Source organism: Melopsittacus undulatus, chromosome 1 (assembly GCF_012275295.1).
Source record: "Melopsittacus undulatus isolate bMelUnd1 chromosome 1, bMelUnd1.mat.Z, whole genome shotgun sequence".
Lineage (NCBI taxonomy): Eukaryota > Metazoa > Chordata > Aves > Psittaciformes > Psittaculidae > Melopsittacus > Melopsittacus undulatus.
The window spans coordinates 101,270,971-101,294,413 of record NC_047527.1 but is presented as its reverse complement, the minus strand read 5'-3'; the positions used below and the strand labels follow the sequence as shown (position 1 = coordinate 101,294,413).

Here is a 23,443-nt window from a genome sequence, read left to right as displayed (position 1 = left end):
CTATGCAATTTGGTTCCTTGTACACAAGACATCTAACTTTTAGATCACTAGCTTTGGCTGCACTGGATCCTGCACAGTATTTTAAAGTGAGACAGGTTTGTGAAACTGGGTGATTTCTTCTATTAAAACAACTAAGATAGCCGTAAAATAACAGAGAAGCTTTTAAGCACAGAATTTCTTCTTCAAACCTGAAACAGAAGCAGCAAATTCAGAGACATTTCAAATGATATTTTGTATATTTTGCATTTATGTCTCCTCTGTGATGATATTGTACATATGTTCTTCTGCTTGTTTTAATGTCATTGCTGTAATATTTGTTTCCAATAAAAACTCATTAACATCTTAAACATATTTCTAGTCTTTTTGTATAAACATGTTAAATAGACTGGGAGAGCTCAGCACTGCTAAAGAATATGCTTAATTGATAAAAGTTTAACATATAATATGAACTTATGTAAGAGGTTCTTTTTAAAAAAGTGGTTAAAATGATAATACAAAATTTTGGGCTCATTTTTCAGTTCATATAATAATATGTTGATTTCTCTTTAATACCATTTTGTTCCTTTTAATATGAACTTTGGTTTTGTCTGAATATCCTCTTCAGGCCATCAGGAAGACAGCAGTTCATTCCCATAGGAAAATACAAGGCAGATGGAATCTTAGAAACTGTAAGGCTCTGTGTTACTCAGAGTAACATTCTCCATATCCTCTTTCTACTTTTTCTTATTTTAGTGCAATGAATCTGATTTCCATTGCTCTCTTAGTGTTTTAAAGTCTTTTATGTCAAATTAGTTCAGATCCAAAAGCCCATAGAAGATAGCAAAATCCTGTAGTCTGTTTGGCTCTGAATTGTCCCAGTGTCTGTGGGCAGCTTGGACTCCCTGAAGTCCTTTTTGTGCCCTGTATCTTTCAAGCTTATAAGCTTGCCTACTTTTATTGATATGTAGTAAAAGTGAATGTGGATCCTTTGAAGTTTACCACCATGGCTATGAGCATCAAAAGGCAGTATATTCTCCTTTGCCTTTTTTTTTTTTTTTTTAATTCCAGAAGCTCCAAATGGCAAACACTCTGCAGTTATGCCTTGTTTCCATCTGAAGCTCTCAAATGGCTTTGCAGATGGTGATGCCAAAAGCCAGGCTTTAGTGGTTTAAGGAAGTATTACTGGCTTCCTAAATGGAGGAATGAATGTGTCAACATCTTGTCGTAACCGGACAGTGTTGGAAAGTTGGAAGTACTTTTGCAAGTAAGGTGAATGCAGCAGAAATCCCTGGCTATAAAATGCTCTTCCAAGAGGCAAGATAAATTATTTAATTAATATGTTAACATAATTCTATGCTGCTGGCTATTTCAGAGAGCAACAGACACCATTATGCTGTCTTTAAGTCCTGCTTATCAAAGGTCACATGGACATAGCCACAGTGAAAATGTGATGGAAAGCAATATAATCCAGACTGCTCAATCTTTCCGCACACAGTATCTGCAAGACCATCATTTCTGTCCAAATCTGAAGATGGAAAAATAGACAAAGAATGTTGAAGTAAGGGCCTAGATCTATGAACTGTCCTGAACTTCATGTTAAATAGTATTCATGGGAATATTCTCTGAGTATGATGTGTTCTGATACATGCCTGCTATAAATGGCTCACCACTTAGTTACCAACTCCTAAGCTACTTGCCCATTCTGTCTTCTAAAGCTGCAGTATTCCTTTGTTCTAGGAATTGTTTTTTATTGCGTAAACAATGCTTAAAGTTGAATCAAACTGTCTTTTCAAAAAATTTAAAAACAAGAAGCAGTATAAAAATTCAGAACATACAAAGTGCTGAGATACAATATTATACAAGGTAACACCAGAAAAGGTAGATTTTGTTAGATCTTTGCTTCATTTTGTTAGCTCAGATCTTTCCATTCAGATCTAAAGTTTTGTCTATGTTAGTTCAGCTTTCAGGTTATAAAAGTGAGTTGTAATTGTTTCAATTACTTTTTTTTTCCTTCCCAGCTAATTCTGCATAGTGCCACAAGATATGAGGATCTGGTTGTTTTTCTTCAGCAGAATATTCACCAGGTACTGTGTATAGAGAAGTTATAGTTCAGCTGCCAGTCTTTCTGTATTTGTCAGTCTCATATCTCCTGGACATTTTTTCAAACACTGCATGAACATGCATTTTAACAAACAGAGAAGCAAATTCAGTTTTAGATAAATGAGAACAATTCTTTCTGCTTTCAGTTTGATTTGCATTTCTGTAGAATAGAGCAAAAGATGTACACAATAAGCAAAATAAAACTAGTCTTTTTCTTTTCCAGTTTGAAACTGGTCCCTGTGGGTGCATCCTTCTGACTGTGTCTGTCATCTTATCAAGATCTATCAATCTGTGAGTGTCTTTGTATCCCTGTTTCATTAATTGCAAGGTAAACAAGCTGTGCAGTGAGAAATCAGCCGTAATGTACTTAACTGTCTGGCCTTTTTGATCTGTCATGATGTTTACTCTGATAAATATAGGGTAGTAATGCAGTTTTATTTATTTTTTATACACAATACATGTTTCATTCTACCATACCTGATACAAAGGACTTAATCTAAACATTATGTGTCATGTCTGAGATAGTTGCTTATGCTCCCAGTATTGACAGCTGAAAACAAGACTGTTTTAGAGGGTTGTTTATTTCACATACTTTAGGTATCTTAGGTAGAGATGTATAACTTTCTTGTAATGCCCAATCTCTCCATCAATGATAATGACAAAGAAAGACACATACACAAAGGATTGGACAGCCAATTTTTAGGTGAAGTAATGTATGACAAATATGGTCTCAGTTTATAAGTGCAATAAATATGCAGACCTCTAAGGAGTAAGTCAGTATAGGCTCTTTTAAAAACTCATTGAGGTTTGCCAAAACACAGTTGCAGTTCATTGCTTTTGCACAGATTAAATGTATTTCAGTGGTACTGTGAATAGCAGAGTGGGTCAGAATAAAAATGCTTTCTTCATTTTGTCAAATTTCAGTTTTGTAAAAATCTCCTAGAGTTATCTACAAGTGAAAAGAACTGTTTCCTGACAGCTTGCAATAACAACTGACGTGGAGAGAGCAGGTGCACTTGAAAGCAGCATGGGGTTTATTTATGTAATCTTTTATTCCTTACATCTCTGCATTGTCTTGAAAATAAGTAACAACTTATTCCAAATTTGTGAAATGCATTATGTTGCTCACCTACTGAGGTTCTTACAAGCATCTACAGGTTTGACTTTTTTGCTGTTTTGTTGTAATTTCTTCCTTTCTTTTCCTTACAGTAACACTCCAGGCCATGCACATGACTCCATTTTTGCACTGTAACACAAATTATATGATAATTTTATAGCATGTCATTTATTCTTGTTTTTCTGATCTAGTTAACAGCAGAAAGGTCCAGATAAGTACAGATATTTGAACAAGAATGGTATATTTGGTATTTGGTAGGATCACAAAAAGCAGCAATGTTCCTAATTACTCTTGATTGCATTGCTTTACTTGCTGTAAAACAGTGAACATACTTTAATAATACAAGCAAGGAGGTTATATTTTTCATCACCTTTCAATTCTGGACAGAGGGATTATGACAAGCTAATCAGTCATCTGTGTTTGTATTTGGGGGACTTAAGTGACTAAAGGGAACATGAAAATTCCTTGTGGTGCTTCTTTGCATTTTTAGGTATCTAAATATTTTTACAGTTCTGGTCTGCAATGTTAAAATTGTTTATAAAATGTAGCTCTGTTTTGAAGAAGATTCATGGCTTTATCACACAACTTCATTTTAACTTGGTACTGTGTAATGTATGGCATTGATACCTATCTTTTGTTTATAAGAAAAACCATCACTAGATACAGTGAAATGTGTTTCCACACCTTTGCATGATTTTTTTTAGAATTGCAAACTAAATTTTGTTTATGTAATTTTCAGCAATAGATTTGAATGGCTGTGTCATAGTGTTTCTCTTAAGATATTACAAATATCAAGACAAATGACTCATTGCCCATATCATCAAGAAATATGTACCATTTAGGGAGTGTTAGAAGCATTGTAAGTAATTATTTACATAACTGGCATAGTACTGGATGAATAGTTAGAGACAAATAAAAGTTGGTTTAGGTAATGGAATTTTTATCCAGTAATAGATCTCCCTGGAATATTTTCTTTTTGGTCATGTTTTTTTTAAATAAAATCAGTGTTTTTTTTTAATTAAAAAAAAAGAGAACAATTTAATGGTAGTTTCAATTGTCCTGATTTTTGTGTGCATATTCTATGAATATGCTAGATTAATTAATTTTAGTTGAGAAGTTGACGTATCTTAATTTCTCAAATAATGTTGAAATGCTTCTGTTTTGTTCAGTGCTTCACTATATGCCCACAGTGCTACCTCACTGGGGTCCCTTTGTAAATAACTCTTATGTAAATAATTGACATTTCTTGTAAGCAAGTTGAACACTAAGGATGGGAGTGTCTTGAACCGTGGTTATAATTAAAACAACATTGTGTAAGATGCAGAGGTTAGTCCACTGAAGCCAAACCAAAGCAATTACATTTGGTTCAACAAAGACTGGCATTTTGATTAACAAATATTGAAATCTTTCTTTCAATCAAAAATTTCTCACTAATTCTGTTCCATTAATAATTCCAGTGTTTACTGAAGCTTTCACTTCAGGATATAATAAGAGGAAAATAATAATTCCTTATTTTATATGGTGGGGAAGCATTAATACAAGCTCAAAAGCAGAGCAGTGAATGTGGACTAAATGGTGAGGTGAATTAATGGAAGGGTAAGTATCACTGTACAAAGCCCTGTGCAGTTCATCTCATCCAGAAGTGAACTAGGAATGCAGGATAATGAGACCACAAAGCTTACAGACTTCCTTTGAGAAGTCACATCTGTGTACAGATCCTTCCCATGTTTATAGCAGATAGAAGATGGCATGCAATTGTGACCATGCCACGTAAGTCGGGAGTGATAGCTGTGGTAGTTGGTGTAGTTCAGAATGATTCAGATCTCTTAACACCTTCTTAAATCTGTGACTAAATTCTAGCAGTTCAGAAGGATCTCATTGTGCTAATAATGGAGTAATCTCATCTAAATTTAGCCTTCTATAAATTATGGGAAGTATCAGTCCTTTCTGGTCTCTCTGTGTTCAGTGAAAGCAGAGAAGCTTCTTTAAGAGAGAGTCATTCCACATGAAAATAAATGTCAAGAAAGGTGAGGAGAATTGCTATGGACAGTGCCTATTTTATTTTTTTTAATTATTATTTTGCAAGGAGAACTACTAGCTAAGACTTCTTAAATGTTTGCTATTTTCAGGGTAATGATCTATTTTATTTTTATTTACTTTCTGTGGAAATATTTGCATCTAGGATTACTTTATGCTTAAAAAAGAGGAAAAGATTATGATTTATTTGACTTGTTTTGACTGTTTAGCTTAGAATGAGATAAATCATATCCTGAAATGTTTACTTATCTCCCCTATATAAAAAAGAAATCTAAATAAGTTACTTTTATGGAGGCTTTGCACTGTAAACATCAAGGGGTGAAATTAATTCTGCCTTAGAGTGACTAGCTGATAAAATAGTAGATGAAATTAATTGTTAATAATGCAGATTATTATACATGATGAAAATACAGTCTCAGCTGTACTTACCTAGTGATGGGCTTTAAATAGACTATTATATAAAAAGAGAGAAATGCTGACGCTATTCCTGCTGCTTTAATTATATTTGAAGATATCAGTTCAATTTTCTATGATATGCAAAAAAGAAAAATGCATTGGGGGTTATGGTGATAAGAAATTAGGACAAAATAAAAACATGGTAATGTGTTTGTATTAACATATGATCTTCTTATGTCTTTATCTACCATCTAGCCTTATGTCCCCAGGTCAGTAAAAAACACATTAGAACTAGAAGACACTGGAAGACAAAATTTCCCTTTAATGTGGACTAGCTTCTATGTGAGGACAGTTGGAATCTTTCCCTTTTGGTATTAAAGAGGGCTAACTTGGATGTGATAAGAATATAGGCATCCATGAAAACATTGAATAAGGAATGATTATACATTATTTCTCAAGGTCAAAAAACTTGGGTATTGTCATGGAAATGCTCAGGTTTTGATTTTAAAACAAACCACTTTTTTTTTTTATCACAGTATAACTAACTTTCACTGCTGGGAGATGAGGAGGCCAAAAGTATGAAGAGGTTCAAATGAATTTAAGCAAATTACTGGAACGTACATGCTTAAGTACTTTTAAATGCTCCTGTCTAGATGTCATCTCCATGTGCCCTGTTTTTGTGTTCTGCCTTGACGTTAGCTGCTGCTGCTGCTGACTGGATGCTGGGATAGGGTGACTTTTGGTCTGGCTCCATAATTTTTACATTGTTACTGATTATTCTTGCAAATGGAAATTCCACATTTCATCCAGGTCTACCAGGCAGTTGTTCTAAATCACTGACAACCTACGTACTTTTATTTAATGAGAACGCATGCCAGGAAATGCAGGGGTTTGCACTGCTTTGTAGATTTGGGTAATGAGTTTATCATGCTCCATGCACTAAATGATCATTACTGGTAGAACTGATAACAAATGGCCAAAGAGGAGTGAGAATTCCTGAGGAAGTTGCTGAGAACGTGTTGTTGTTTCTGGTACAGGAAGGAGTGCTAGTCACTAACAATTGGAACCTCTTTTTTTTTTCCTTACAACCAGTGAAAAATTAAAAAATAGTGGGCACATTGTACTAGCACAGGGGACTAACCTTCCTGAATGTGCAAAACGTGTACTGAAATGTTCATGTCAAGAGCTGTAAGATATTTTCTGCGTACCTGGGAGAGACTGAGCTTAAAGGTGGACTTCAAGCCCCCATAGCAGCCTCACTGAGATTGGTACATTGCATGTAGGAAAGTTAAGAATACTCAGGGTGATTTACACTGACCTGCTAATGGCAGCTTCAGTAAACCCCCCAGTCTTACTGAAGTTGCAACATGATGACCTCTAACACTTGGCACCTTCCTTACTATGCTTACTTGTGCAAAACCATAGCTGTACTGGGTTGTGGCTGATTCTGATCCATTCATTGAAAAGCCTTCTTTAAATTTCAGTTGGCCAAACAGTCACAATGTCTGTTTGCATTGCCATATTTTTCTTAGTGCACTAACATTACTGCATAAAACCATCATTACTAGAACTTATTAAAACAAAGAACATACTGGGTGAGAAAATGTTTTAGGTCAAATTCTTTTGGGGAAAATCAGTGTTCTGCAGTTTTCATGCTACCTGGAGACAATAAATAGAGGCACATTTGAAACACAGACTTACTGTGTTTCTCACAAGTTTGCTGATGAATTGAATCAAACCCACAGCATTTGCAATCTCTTTTGTTGACTCAGGAATTCTTTGTCACTTACTGATAGCAGATCACAAATGTAATTCTGCAGTCAGAATTGGTCATTTGGGTATCCTTTCATTTTTCTCTGAATTGTTTGTGTGAGAATAAAGAAAACAATGGCTTTGTCTGTGTGGGAAAAAAAAGGAAAGTGATTTTATAAATCAAGAGGAGGCTGTGCACTTCATTAAGGTTGGCCACATAAACCTATAAAATACACATGAACACCTTTTTCTTTATTGTGATGCCACAGCTCCAGAAATGTGTATGTCCCTGTTTCATAATTTGTGCTGGTTTCAGAGTTCTGGGACATTTTGTTCTTTGTTTTGTCTTGTTTTGTTCTGGTTTCAAAAGCCAATGCCTTCTTATTAAATGGAATAAATGACATTTTCATTCCTTATCATTGTAGGACTTCTCACAGCAATTAGGTCTGTCCTTAATTATAAGCAGTTTATCTATTTCTCTGAAATCTTCTATCAGTTAGCAATTTTTACTAAGAAAATCATATAATTAAAACTATGTTGTTCTGTTCCCTTGAGCACTTACTTTTCATTCCTGGGTATCATTTTACTGAACCAGGAAAGTTAAATTTCCTTCATCTGTCATTCTGATCCATCCTTTAAATAAATACATGCAAGCATCAAATCGTATTAATAGCTGTCCGGTATACGTATTCCATCTCAAAAAATAGCCTTCCCTTTATAAGTGAAGCTGAGCTGCACTTGGCATGTTATAGGGGAGAGAATTCTTGACTTGTTTGAACTTCATGTGACAGGAAAGCCTGATCAGACAGGCTAAAAGACCAGTGGCTACGATCATTCTCTGGCTATGCAGAGTATCTAGCTTCAATATTTACATAACTAATATACCATATTTAATTAATAACTTGCTCATCTGAGGAATTTGATTTTTAAGTGCTCTGAAGATGTTGAATGAACGTTGTTATCACTATTATGCCCTGTACTATGCTCAGATATATCCTATTGTAAGCTTGGATTTGATTCTGTAATTATTTCTCTGTTGCAAGCCATATTCCAATAATCTTCCTGCTTTGGTCAATAGGCAAACTATTTTTATAATTTTTTTAAAAAATATAATAGTTCTGTCTTTATTAATCTCTACAGGACAGCATTTCACTGTGAGAAATAGTGTTATATATATATACATTTTGTATTTATAATACCGTAATACCTATGGGCTGTAATAAAGATTAGAAGTTGTTCCTGGCAAAGAGTCAGGAGTAAAGCTCCATCCAGAGTCACCTTGGCATTCCACCTAGTACACCCCAATGGCTGTGACCATATATGCACTAACTTGCAGGGTAGACAGGTATGTTCATCCTTGTTTCACACCAGATGTTACCTCAGATTTTCTGCATGGTAAGAGTATATATATATGCAATTACTATGGGTCACGCTCCACCTGTCCTTAAGATCAGATTTTTTATGTACTTCCTAATACCTAATATAAATGTCCCCTCTGTCAGTTTAAAGCCATTCCCCTAGATGCTATCCTACCTGCCCTTGTAGAAAATTCCTCTCCAGATTTCCTATCAGCCCTGTTAAGTACTGGAAGCTGCTTCAAGTTCTCCCCACAGCCTTCTCTTCTCCAGGCTGAACAACCTCATCACTCTCAGGCTGTTTTTATAGGAGAGGTGCTTCAGCCCTCTGATCATCATTATTATTATATTTTATTATTATGATTCTATCCCTGCCCATGGCAGGGGGATTGGAACTAGATGATCTTAAGGACCTTTCCAACCCTAACTATTCTATGATTCTATATTATTATTATGCTAAATTATTATTGTAGTAACCTGTTTCAAGCCTTTTTTGTTCTGCATCCTTTTCTATACCCTTTCTGTACCCTTTTGTGTATCATTTACTGTGACATAACCCTGATTCTGACATGTTACTTGACTTTTAATCTCTTTTAGTCACGTAGGACATTGAAAGAGCAAGCAATGCTCTGCTGGTACATGAATTGCAGGTGGAAAAATGGGTTCTCCACCCTCAATCCACTTTCCTTAAGTGACACCTTTTCCTGTCTCAGAGACAATCTCTAATTTAGAGTTCCCCTAAAATGCACCTACTCTCCTCACACTCTTTGGCTGGTGAAGAAAGGCTTTCTGTGAAATGATCATTTGGCTTGTCCAAGAGTAAAAGCAATTACTACTTCACAAAAAAGATCCAGTCATGTGGGGCATACTCTGTTATTGATAGAAATATGTTTTTCTATGAGCCTATTTTCTGGGAAAACCTTTTTGGAGGTACTGCCCCCACCCTCAGCTGAGAATGCATGGGACACCAACAGCCAGGGGAAATTACGTGTGTGAGCAGTTTTCACTCAGTGTTTACAGTTATGTAATATAAATAGATGTCATCGCGTATTTTACAGCTTAGTCTTTTGGTGTTTTAAAAAGATAGGGAAGCAGCTATTTTTAAGGGGAAACAGCTGTCAATTACGTTACTATGCTGAAAAACAAGCAGCTTGACCTAACTGAAAAATCCATATATGAGAGTCTCAGATCTGTCCAAGAAACATTTGTGATTTTACAACATGGAGGAAGCATGAGATTAGATGTACCAAGAACAGTGGGAGGAGAGCAAATAGGAGAGTTTGTGTGGGATCCAGTCCTTGGTAGGGAAGAATTGAGTCCTTTTTTGTTTGGGTAAGTGATCTTCTGTACCTCCTGCTTGATAGGTTGAATGTGAGTCATAATCTTCAGGATCTTCCTTATTTTTGAGGCTCTGTTGCGGGAATTAGGCAGAGGCCCTTCTATTTGGAGTGTTCACTGGGCAGGAATGGCTTGCTTCATTAATAAATATATTGATAGATGTAGAACTGTAATGAACCTTAGATTGCAGCTTCAGCTGCTAAGAGGCAATAAAGAAGGGAGTTTGCTTGAAAGAAGTTAATGCTTTTCCTTCAAAGAAAGATGATAAGACAGGAATGATAGGTGAGACATCCTTAGGATTATTTGAAGGAGGATGTGAGACCAATGTTTGAAGCTACAAGGTTTATATTATTTCAAAAGTGAATATGCTGTGGAATATGTTGGTGTATAAAATGCTACCTTATAACAATTGAGAAAGAGGGGGCTCAGGGAAAGACGAATAAAGATGGAGATGATGATAGAATGGAATTTTGAAGACAAGATACAGGAAAGGAGATTAGGGTCTGACACAACACAATTATGTAAACATCTGTCAAATAAGATTGGAAGATAAGGAAGCTATGTAGCCTGCTAGATGAGGAATGTAACCCAGGTGGAAACATGAACACAAAGAAAAGGAGCAGTTGAATTAGGTTTGAAGAAGTTTGCGGTACTGAAGAAAAAAGATTAGTGGTAATGGAAACAAGAAAAAATGGAACTGAATTAAGCAAAAAGAGGAAGAATCAAGATGACAAAGAGGTTGTAATTCTGTTTGGCATCTTGCTGGGTAAGACTGGTATATCTGGAAATAATACAAAACAACAACAAAAAGAAAATGGTATATGTGTGGAAGCTGGGATTTGCACAGAGAATGGATAGAGACATGTGACTTCTTTCCTTGTTAAGAAAGCCTGTCACCAAGAGTGGGTGCACAGAACAGAAAGTGGACTATATACTGAGTGATAGCAAATTTGATGTGGATATGCAACAGAAAGATTTCTTATGACAACAGGGGAAAATTATCCATGTTGTTCCCCCAACACATCCAATTCTTTCTAGAACAGATCAGAATAAATCATAAAGCTGAAGAACATGCCTGAAGAGAAGGAAGCTTATTAGTTAATTTTCTGGAAAATTTTCTGATATCTAAAGAAAGAGTGCAAAGGAATGAAAGAAGTGTGGTGAGCAACAGATAGGTCTAGCACTAGTGGTCTGAGTCTTGGTGTTGGAAAATACAGAAATAATGTGGTTCAAATGAGGTCAGATTCAGACCTTGAGTCATGGAAAATAAACAAGTAATTTCCTTATCGTATCAATAAAAAGATAGCAGGAAAAGATGTGAAGTTTCTGTGTAGAGTGGATGTGGCTGATATTAGAAATAATTTAAGGAATGCTCCATATCTAAATTATTATTCTGATTTACATTTCAGTAAGGAAAACAGCATGGTGTAAAGTCAGGATAAATAACTGGAATCCATACATATAAATTGAATTAATTTTGTGCAAGGTAGAAATGAACCTTAAAAGTGATGGTTACACAACCTGAGGGGAAGAAATTAACTATGCTTCTGTTTGCCTATATCTCATTCATAGATTTTGTGAGACTTTCTGAGCTCTCTCTCTCTTTGTAAGACTTTAGGGAAGGATTTGATCCTGAAAGCTTACATTCTTGATCATATGATACTACTTGTCCTATTAAAACATACTGTAACCTTGCATCTCTGGTGCAGTAAGTCTGGAGGAGTGGGTGTTTTTCATCTTCAAATACTGAAATAACTGGCATCTCAGGTCATAGATAAAATGACAATGATGCTTAATACTTTTTTGCAATAGAGGTCAGTCACCATATAACTGTGTAATAGCAAAACATGCTTACATTTAAGAAAGGTGCAAAAGCAGACCAAGCAACTTACTTTTTATCTCTTCAGGTTGGAAAGCTTTAGGCAAAATTCTGAAAAGAGAGTAAGTAACTACAGAGATAAATAGAAAATGGCAGGGAATGCAATCTGATTTTACAGAAGAGAAGCTATAGAAGACTGAATTAGTATTCTGCTTTAATGAAAGAGCTGCTTTTTTAAAGTGAAATAGTTGTATTCTATCTGAACTTCAGTAAAGCATGCAGTTGTAGTACCAATATGTATTTTAATTAATATCAAATGAGAAGTTATTTGCTAATTTGAAAACAAGAGATCTTTTAATAATTGTGAAAGAAAGGGAATCAGAAAAGAGTTATCAGTGTGGGGAGGGTTACGGATGGAATTCCTCAGTGCTCAGTATGGGATTAAACTCAATTTTTGTTCCCTACAGTAAAGCTGGTAAAAGGGAGTGGTGTGCTAATGAAATGTAGTGGTGACTCAAAAGTTGAAAGGCACTGTCAATAGAGAGAACGAATTGTGTTGTACAAAAAGTGTTGGCTCAGACTCACGATGAGGGCAATAAAAAAAGAATTTATTTTGACTACAAAAACCAAAAGGTCATGAAAACAGAGAGTACTCACTACTGTACTGTGGGGTTTCACAGGTAGTAAATGGCAGGGTGAGGAGTTGAGAATAGTAGTGGAGCACATAGTGACTTCAAGCCCTCATTATAAAATAGAATTGGATCTACTATTAGGGTTTGTCAGCATAAAAAGTTTTAAGAGGTGAAGAAATATTAATAGATTGTGCAAAGCACTGATGTGTCATTGAAATACCATGTCAAATTGGGTTCAGCCATGAAAACTGAAGAAATGAAGAAGGGGAAGACCAGGGGAATGAGAAATCTGTCTTACAAAAAAACAGAATTTTTGATATCTTCTAGTCTAAAAAACTAATTTTAATAGGGTACATAACTGTTTTGTAAAAGTGGGAAGGTAGCAGTTGCAAGTAAACAAGGACTAGGAAAAGTTATTTCATTTAAAGAACAATATTAGCACAAAATTAAAGAGTATCAGTAAACTTAGACTGTGAATCAACAGATTACTGTAAGTGTAACTAGATTTTAGGTTTCTACCCTGTTACCAACAAAAGTATGTAAAGCCAATAAAGAAGCTAAGAAATGTGATTTTCTATGGAAGAGAGTAACTGGGATGGCTGGATTTTACTTGCCAGATGAAGAGAATATCATCTTCCTTTCTTCCCCCTCTCCACAACTCTGCTTTGTCCCAGTATGAGATAGTCTACACCATGGTTAATATAAACACAGAACATTGTTCTCAGAAGTATCTGAGTTCCGTAAGACTGTCCATATAGGATCAAAAGAAAGGTCCGTCTAGCCTACTAGTCTGTCTTTGATAGTAGAAGTTGCTGTAGGAAACTGCTTAAGAAATGGGGTGAATATAGAGCAATTATTCTGCTGGTATATTCTCCATGTTTCCGATAGTCTGTAATTCAGAGACTTCCTAAACTGGTTGTTGTATCCGGACCATTGAGTTTATTAGCCCTTGATGAACCTATCCTCCATTAATTTTTCTAAAACCTTTTTGAACCTTTTAATTCTTTTGGCCTTCACAACATCCTGTGTCAGTGAGCTCCCCAACGTAGTTATGCATTTTGTGGGAGAATTTTTCCTTTTGTTTGCTTGAACTGCTTGCCCAATAAGTCTACAGAGCGTTGCCTAAATCATGTTATGAAAAGTAGTGAGTAAATGTTCTTTAATCATCTCCTTACCATTGAGGAGTTTTTGAACTTCCGCTGCAGCCCATCGATTGCTCCTTTTGTAGGGAAATGATCCTCGTCTGTGTAAGTCTCTTCTGATGGGAAAACTGCTCCGTAACTTGACAGTGGTTTCTTCTGACCATATGAACTTCCTCTGATTCTACTACATTTAAATGCTCAAGTTCTCTTACCTTTGAGCTAAAAATTATAGCAAACTGGCTATTTGAAAACAAATGTTCATGCATTCCTTTTAATTGGCTTGTCCAACTGAGGAATCTTTTTTCAACACTGGCTACAGGGTGTTGTCATTTCTATAGCAACCTTATTTCTCAGCTTGCAATCTAAAAAAATAAACTCAGCCTGTCTACAGTGCCAGCATATTTGTGAGTATGATTTATGTGTCCAGTTGTCCCTGGTAAATAGCAATTAGACGGTCATGCCCAAGTTCTGGCAGGCTCCCTTTATGTTCATCAGATAGAAAAAAAGGCATTTTACAGTACAGTTTCTTCCTCTACTCTGAAATTATTTAAGCAAAGTCACATAAATTACCCTCAGGATTCAGTTTCTCACCATGTACAAAAATGTAAAGAAGCCCAGAGTGATTAGCTGATGTTTATTTGCTTATGTTTAGATATAAAAAAAATCAATGACAAGAAGCCAATCCCTAGGTGATCGATTAGCTTTGTCATCTGCACAATCTTCTTTTTTCCACTTTCTTCAAGAAATCAAAGCATTCCAGAAATGAACTCTTTTTTTTTTTTAGGGACATGAAGTATATGTATTAAAAAGACTCAAAAAAATGTGAAAGAGTAAGTATGATTCTACTACAAAAGAGCAGTAACAAAAAACCTGTCAAGTTTCAGTCAATGTACTGTCATACTATGTACTATTCAGCTATTTACTAAACACAATGTCAGCATGCTTAAGCAGATCCTTGTTTAGTACCTTAATGTGCTGCGCTCAGGAAGACTTGCTGCATTCAGTGAGAAAGATAATCTAGTTTTAAAAATTAAATAGGGGGTTTGATATGCCAATAGATTAATCACTTTTCACATCAAATCTATTTCTCTAAAATATAAATACTTCCTATAGTATGCTAGCACCCTGTAGCAGAAGAGCTGATGAATTAAATGTGAATTAAATGTGCATGATTGCCTCAGAATCTGTACATTCTAACAACTCTGTGAAATTAGCAGCTATATGAAAAAATGGTAAATAGAGAATGAAACCACTTTCTTTCTTTTGCTGGTTTGAATCCCTTTTTTCAGAGGGCTCCTCCCTTCTTTTTTGAACATTCATTTGAAACCTTTGCAGTGTGCCAGTATAAAGAAAAAAATATTATGGAACATTTACACAATAAGCCAGTCACCCATCCTGTCATTTTCCACATCCCCATTGTCATTATTTAAAATCCTTATGCTTGAAGACGAGTTTTTCTCCCTCCCAGCCCAAATTCTATTTTTGGAGTAGACTTGTAATTGTGTGTTTGTTAATATAGCTGTCTGTTGCCATGAACAAAGTGAGGTAACCAATTTTCTATTACAGCTTAGCCACAGAGTTAAGGACTGTAAAACAGCTAGCACTTACTTGAATGCACCATTTTTTTTGTTTGCTTTATATTGTTTTATTTTGGTCTCCTATCAATCCAAACAATATTTAGGGTAAATAACTGATACGAACTAACTTGTATTTTGATAATCTGGAGTTATTCCTAGTGTTACAGTTTGTATGTGACTTTTGTATTTAATATTCAATGCTCAGAAGTTCTCCATTTAAAACTTAGCAGGAATTTTCCTGGAAGCAAATTGAGAATGAATGTGTATGAAACATCTTTTAAATGTCTTATTTTCTATCTCAGTATTATTTACTAAGAAAACATTCATATGATTACAGTTTGTGTTATATTGTTGCATCCAGTGCTCAAAATGTTTATATTATTTCAGAACCTTACAATCTATACAGTTTATACAGATTACTGTAATTAATTTTATCCATTTACCATCATTGACTAAGGTTTATGCTGCCATTACACTTTCTTCTAATTCTGGTATTTTTGACCATCTGTCTTAAACTCTTAGGCTATTTTTTAATAATTTTTATGTCCCAGCATGGATGAATGATTGTAAAACATGAGGCAGATTCATAATAAGAACCATAATGGCTACCTTGATGTTACCAAGTTACAGCAGTTATGTCTGTGACAATTCAGAGCAGTCAAAGTTTGGGCTCAGCACATTGTAATCTTCAGTACCTTACATCCTTAACAAATGCATTATTTATAACTTGAAACTAACAGTTTCAACAAAGCTGAAAGTTAACACCGAATCACCAACAGGAGCATGGAGAGGAGCATGAGATTTATAATATGTAATAATATTTTTTAAAGGCTATTTCAGGCATTCTTGCCCTAAAACTGGCAGCATTAAAAACATGAAAAAAAATGTGTATAATTCATACCAGATGTATTTTGCTGATTTCTGTCATGATGAGATTTCTCCATTGCTTTAGATATTTGTTCAGAAGCCACATTACACATCTTTTTTTTTTTTTTTTTGCCCCATAATGACGTTCATTTTATGTGGTAATAATGTAAAAAAAAATGTTTGTTGCATGCTGGCAAAAGACAGTTAAGCCTTAGGAGAGAGGTACCTCACCCTGATCACCCTCTGAGGAGGAATAAAAGAAAATTTAAATATAAATATTTTTTTAAAAGAACAGTACAAAATTAGTGAACTGTGTGGAGATAAGTTTTGTCAAGTTATTTAGTTTCTGTGAGTGTATAAAAATACATCTGCATTTTGTCAAGAAAACAGAAAAACTGGACTAAGCAATCCCAGCACTGCTGAATGGGGAATTCATCAATTCAAGGGTCCCAGGGCAAAAACTGAAGCAGACAAAAGGTGAAACTATGACTTTATGCACATTGGCAAGTGTGTTAATCTGAGTGTGTTTGTTGCTGTCTTTCTCTCATCTCAACAGGCTACTTCAGCCATAGCAGAAGCCACAGCTTCACTCACTGCATAGAGAATTCCAACTCTTTCCTCCCTGGTTTCAGTACAGACATAAGCCACATTACCCACATTACAACTGAAAATAAAAATCAAGCTGGGATATCTTACAATGTGATGTGGAATTTAGCAGATCATAGTGACAGTTTTTTGATTATGCATCAACTCAGGAAATGATTCCTGCTGAAGATTTTGCACAAGTGTATTTGAACACATGCTGAATTTTAAGTATTTGTCCAGGAGATTTTAAAAATTGGTATCTTGCCCTCTGACTGAAAAGGTTGTTTTGGTTTTTTTTGTTTGTTTGTTTGGTTTTTTTGTTGTTGTTTTTTTTTTGTGTGTATTTTTTTTCCCCACAAAATTTATAGTATTACCAGGCTAGGCAAACTCCACCATTCTGTGCCAGCACTCACCATACTTTTAGCTCATTCCAGTTACAATTGTGTACTACCATGACACTGGAAAATATTGATAATGTAGCACCAGGAAGAAATATTTGTCATTAACACTGTTCTCTTTAGTCGTGTCTTTTTACTGACCTATGATTCTGTCAAAGGAGCATGCAGAGCATTGGACTGTAAATTGAGGAAGGATTCAGTAGAGTCAAGCCTTTAACTCATTGTATGATGATGACCAGGACACTGACAAGTCTCCTGGCTTAAAATTAAGGAGGTTGTCTGCTTTAAAGTGATTTAAAAATTTTAAGTGGAAAATTCCATGTAGGGATATAGTAGTCATGAATTAGTTTTGTTGTTCTGTTTGATAGCCAGAACACCAGAATGAACAAATGTTTCAGATTTGCTTGTCATTAATGAACATCTTCACAGCCTGGCAGAAAACAAAGCACCTTATCATTATGTGATATTTTTACAATGCATAAAGTGTACTTGCCTTTTATTAATACATAATAAATACACCTGCACAGAAGCTAGTAAGTCTTTGGCAGGTATGAATAATAATCTTAAAGCCATTTAGAATAGGTGTAAAGCTCATAGCTATATGCCCGATGTTTGTTTCCTCATTAGCAGAGATGATTTGAAAGGCAGATGTTCTTCTCCTTGAAAATCTGTGATACACCTCTAAACTCCCATATTGTTTGTACCTACAGAAGAAATTAGAACTTCCTCCTATTGTCTTTGTAGTATGTCCCATCGTCCCTAACTGACGCATATTGTATAGTCTACTTGTTTCAAACAAGGTTATGGCGTTTTCAAGATGAAACTGTTTCTAAAACTAAAAAATGGCCAAAATCCAAAGATTATTATCGCCTCATCCATTCCTTGCAATGTTACATGAGAGAATTTTCCATATCACAGGCACACTTTCCGTGGTCTTTTCTTTGATTTCACACTAGAAAATATGTTATTGTGGCACTTTGTTATGATTACCTTTAAAACAATTATTTTTTTTAAAGGGTGTTGTTATTCAATGGCTATGATGTTTTGAATGTTTTAAGTATCATTAGAGTTGAAAATCATATATTCTGATCTTGGTGTTGAAAGAAATTATATGTGAAAATAATTATGTAAAGTTTGTGATGAAGACAGGGAATGTCTCATGCTTTTTATGTAAGAAATCAATTTTTTAGCAGGCCATGTATAGCAAAGTTGAAGGGAAATCCCTAGCTAGCTTTACTCTATCCATATCAATTCAACTCTTAGTTTATCACAAAGAAAATATTTTCTTAAAAAAAATAATTGCTCTAATTGCCTAGAAATATAAATATTTGGGTGCATAAAAAATTTTACAAGTAAGTCAAATGAGAATGAGAAGGCCAGATGTATATAGAATTGCTAAGTTTTTGATTGATGATCTTTCAGGCATTCTCTCTACCTTTGTAACAATACCAAAATACGAATGTAGCCAAAACAACTGTGATTAATATATTTTTATTCTGAAGGGAAATAGCTTTTTTAAGAACCACAGAATTAACCAATGGAGTCTATTGCCATAGCTGTCCCAGAATACAGGACGCTGTTTTTTCTCAACACCGGATTAGACATTTATTGATGTGTAAAATAATGTTTGCAATTACATTATATCTGCAGGATAAAAATTATCACAGTTGCAGCCTTTATTTTTTAGGTCACCAACCATCAACTAATCCAATAATTCCAGTAGTTATGCAAGAAGGAACTTAGTTTGGGGATATGCTACTCCATATTTATCAATAATGTAGTTTTATGGACTTTTGATATCATAAGATAGAAAAAGGGACCACACAGCAGTATTATGAATAGGTAGACCTCGAGTTGTTTTGGTTTTTAATTCTCTTCTTTTCATGGACCATACAGTATATATATTATATCATCTTCAGTTTGTGGTGGATGTATTCCAAGTACTAATGATAGGAATACATACACATATTTGTGAGAACATCTTACCTGAGTACTGGAGTAGGTTGCCCAGGTAGGTTGCAGAGTTTGCCTCTTTAGAGATATTCAGAATGCATCCAGACATGGTCCTGAGCAACTGACTCTAGGTGGCTCTGAGCAGGAGGGTTGGACATGGTGACCTCCAGCTGTCCCTTCAAACCTCAACCATTCTGTGACTCTGTAACTCTGTAAAACAAGTAGTTCAGTAGTTCTAATGTCTAAAATTCTAACTAGTAGTGACGATGGCTTTACAGCTATTTTCTTCAGTCTAGCTCTAACCAACTTTTGCTTGCCACAGGTTTAGCTGATATATACACTGTCCATGCAAAAAATCACCTTGAAATTATTCCAAAATCAAAAACTATATTTATGGTAGCGAATCCAGTTTGGGATTTTTCCCCAAGACTTAGAAATCTTAAGTCGAACATAAAAAAAAGGAATCGTATTTAAATTTGTGTTCTCCACTCTTAATTTAATTGTATTCTCCACTCATTTTCAGGGTGCGCAATGATTTTGATGTTCTTACAAACCGGTTGATTGGAAGCCATGGCTATTGTACTCAGGTAAGTTAAGCATGTGGTCTTTGGGGATGTCATACACCTCTGCTTGCAGAACTGTGAACTGGCCTCTGGAAAGAGATGGCATTTCTTATTTTAAATTTCTAATGTTTTTCATTTTTCCCCATAATGTCAAGCACCTTCATCCTTTATTGTTTTTTCTGTTTTGTGTTTTGGCATATCGTTGCCTTTGCTTTCAGAGCCTCTGCTTCTTAGCATGATTTTCTGGTCCATGTGTGTCCGTACCTATATGTGCATGTGTGCATACACCTCTCATCCACCTCTTTTGTACTCCTTAGTTGATTTCAGTGCTGAGATGCCACTGATACTGCAAACGGTGCTTCCTCCCTACCGTTTCAGAAAGGTGACTGAGGTTACATGCCTGATAGTACAGCTCCTCTGTAAATGGTCATTTCCCAGCTAACTGCTACTTCAAACTGGAGACACTGACTTATTGTAGATGAGTCTAAAAGATATATGGTGTGTGTTCTTCTACTGTTGCTAGAAGACTTTTAGACTGTGATTACACAGTCATTTGTCAAGAAGGTGGTGGAACATCACTGGCAGATTACGTGTCCTAAAAAACACCAGTAAGAACCTATAAACTTTGGGGTGTCCTTCAGGAGAAAATGTGTGCAGTATTTTTCAAGTCATACATCAAGTCCAAACTGGCAAGACCATTGTTATTCATGTCTTTGGCCATGGTAATTTGAACTATTTTTTCTGGAAACAGTCTTGTTATTTTCCATCATGTTTCTTGACATATGTTATTTATTAGTAGTTAGCTTGTTCATTGCTGTAGCACATTCTGCTGCTACATGTCGCATGCTGTTACATCCTAGCTGGCCCTTGTGGGAACCAAGCAACTTGTCTAGTATTTCCTTAAACTTTACACACACTCGCAAGGGCACATGCACACCCCTTCACCCTCTCACATGTATTTAGACATTGACACACCTGTACTTCTAGTTCAATTGGAGAAGAAGTGATCAGCAATCCACTATAGTAAGTACGAATATGTTAATGATACGAATCAGATGTGAAACCATATGGGTGAATGTCTTACTGAATGAGACTTAAGTTCATCCAGAAATAATCAGTGATAAAGGAATAATCTTTTGACGCATCTTGTCCAACAGAAAATTCACCACTAAGCACATGCAGAAATATCAGATAGTACTGTATAGGCTGTTAATTTACATCATTCATGTAATTTTTTTCTTTAATTGTAGAGCAAAAGGGACACTAAAATGTTTGAATTTTTTAAAAAAACAATACTCAGAAGGTTGAGAGCAATCTGCCTCTGGAAAGATGAACACTAAAAACTCCACTAATATTTTCTCATTTTGCTTTGGGAGTAGACTTTACCTAAAATTTTGGAAAAAAAAAAATCTGTAAGCAATCCTAATCCTTACCCTAATTTTAAAGCCACCACATAAATTAAGGGTCAGGTGCATGTGTGACTCTTAGTCCTGAATTAGACAAGATGTTTACTGGGATTTGCTTATTTGTTTGCTTTTCAACATGTCACAAACAGGAACTGGTGAACTTGCTTTTGACTGGCAAAGCTGTGTCCAATGTTTTCAACAATGTGATAGAGCTGGACTCTGGAAATGGCAATATCACAATTTTGAAAGGTATCACAAGCCGCAGTGATATTGGTTTGCTGTCACTCTTTGAGCACTATGATGTTTGTCAGGTATGCTTTCTATTATTTTGACTTTAATTAAAAGTGACACGATTACATTTTAAATTAGCTTGGAGTGAATATATCAGCTAAGAAATTACGGGCTTTATTTGGTTGCTCACTCAGAGGCATCCAGCACTGTTTTAGAGCATGGTCACCCTTCTGGATGAAGGTTCTGTGTTACTACTGCCACCCCTCGGTAAATGACTTGAGTGGTCTATAGCTTCTCAAATTGTACATGTCTGTATAATTTTTTAACTGATCTCCTGAAGAAGGAGTCAGCATAAACTAGCACTGCTATTTAAGTGGCTGCCATAGAGATCTGTATAGGTGAACTAGAAACTGCTCAGTGCAGTCTGTGGGGCTGAAAGCTGCTCAGCAAACTAAACATAATTATGTGCTCTAAGCTGAACACTCTCCCTTGACTGTATTCACTAGCTCTCCACTGAGAGAGATCTAGTGGAGTTGAGACACTCAGCTCACATTTGAGCACCCATGGCTTAGTCGTGTATATGTAAGCAGCTGAATCTGGAGCAGAAACTCACCCTAAGTATTTATTTTTCCACAATTTCCTATGTCATGGGGGACCAAATTGATTGAATCCTCTACTCTATGTGTAATGGTGGTCATATTCTAGTAACAGTTAAAAAAAAAGGGGAGGGGAGGCAATTAAAATACGTGTCAATATAATGGGAATTGTCCTTTTAACATGTCTTTGAAATTAGTACTTTAATTACAATAATCATGAAAATTAAAAGGCAGATTAAACATTTTAAATATTGACAACCATTAATTTATCTCTGGAAAAACTTGTATAAGGATTTCAATGGTTCTCCCTCAACAGACATTGTCATGAAGATTGACATCTTTCCAAAAAACATGTTCTTAAGCAAGCAATCTCGTGTTTGATGCAAGGGTATTATTTGAACTTCTCTTGCTTGTGTTAGATGCTAGATTAGATAATTGTAACAGTCCCATTTGGATTTGCAGTCAGTGCCTCTATAAACATTTGAAAGTGATTAGCAAAAAATTTGTTCGTACTGATCTAATATAAATGTGTGACTGAAAGCAAAGCTTGATTGTTAACTGTTTTCCATATGGCTGAAGTCAGTTATGTTTTTCTGCTACTGACAAATCGTAATTTTTGTTATTCTTGACTAATGCCATTCTGTGTTCACAAGATTATAACAAGGCTTAAATTCAGTCAAGGCAGCGTATCAATGTTTCCAAATCAGATTAATTTGGAAGAAATTGTAATAAAAATAAATTAGCTTCTGTGTCTAGTTCAAGTTCCTTGTTCTTTTCTATGAGCAATGTAACATTTAAAACCTAAAAAAAAAAAAAAACAGTTATGTACCACGGTAGCATTTTTTTCATTTTCTTGCGAGGAAAATGACATCTAAGTAGCAAAATGGTAAGTTAGGTTGGTGCAGGCAGGAGCTATTTCTTTCCCATTTTCTCTCTAAAAATAAAATAAAAGTTACTCAGAGAATCAGACACCATCTTCCACTTATTCTGCAAATTAGACAGAGAGGGGTGTCTGTTTCTTCTACTACTGTGCTCTTGCATGAGCTGGACTCACAAGCAGTGATCTGTTTTCCAAGCCAGTGACTCTTAATCTGCTACAGAAACTCCAGTAGACGTAGTTTCCCTTTTTTTTTCCTTCAGTCTACATTAGTTAGGCATCTGTTGCAAATTGTCTTGCTTTTTATTAAGAGCATCTGCAAGTTCTCTGCATTTCAGTTTGTATGTCTCAGCTCATGCTGCAGTGCTGCCTTAGGGCTAGGACAGAAGTCAGATTCTGGTGGCCTTTGGTCTCAAGTCATTGGAGTATCCACAGTGGCTTTTTAGGATGAGAGGACAGATTCTGCTTTCCCGTTACAAAGATATAAGTTTAGAACAATTTAGAAAAAAATAAATGTCACTGATAGTTTGTGGTAATGAAACTGAGAATAGCATTTGGCTGTGTCTTACAAACTGACTCTTCCTCTGTGTTTTGGTAAGTTGTTTCAGCATCCAGTTACATTGTGGCTCTGAGGATGGTAACAGAAACCAGTAATGGAAAAGGATTGTCATTTTTGTTTGTTGGGGTTTTTTTTTGTTTTGGTTTGGGTTTTTGTTTCCAGGA

General features: G+C 35.5%; 1 protein-coding gene across 2 annotated transcripts in view; it reads left to right on the top strand.

Moving 5' to 3' along the window:
• The window catches only part of MINDY4 (MINDY lysine 48 deubiquitinase 4), a 74,059-nt gene that overhangs the window by 28,561 nt on the left and 22,055 nt on the right, over window positions 1–23,443 (top strand). For both annotated transcript variants that reach the window (XM_031049848.2, XM_005150015.3), the window contains exons 11-15: window positions 605–668; window positions 1,998–2,063; window positions 2,303–2,370; window positions 19,571–19,634; window positions 21,166–21,327. In XM_031049848.2, the coding sequence (XP_030905708.2) occupies window positions 605–668; window positions 1,998–2,063; window positions 2,303–2,370; window positions 19,571–19,634; window positions 21,166–21,327 (424 nt within the window). The remainder of the gene's footprint in view (window positions 1–604; window positions 669–1,997; window positions 2,064–2,302; window positions 2,371–19,570; window positions 19,635–21,165; window positions 21,328–23,443) is intronic.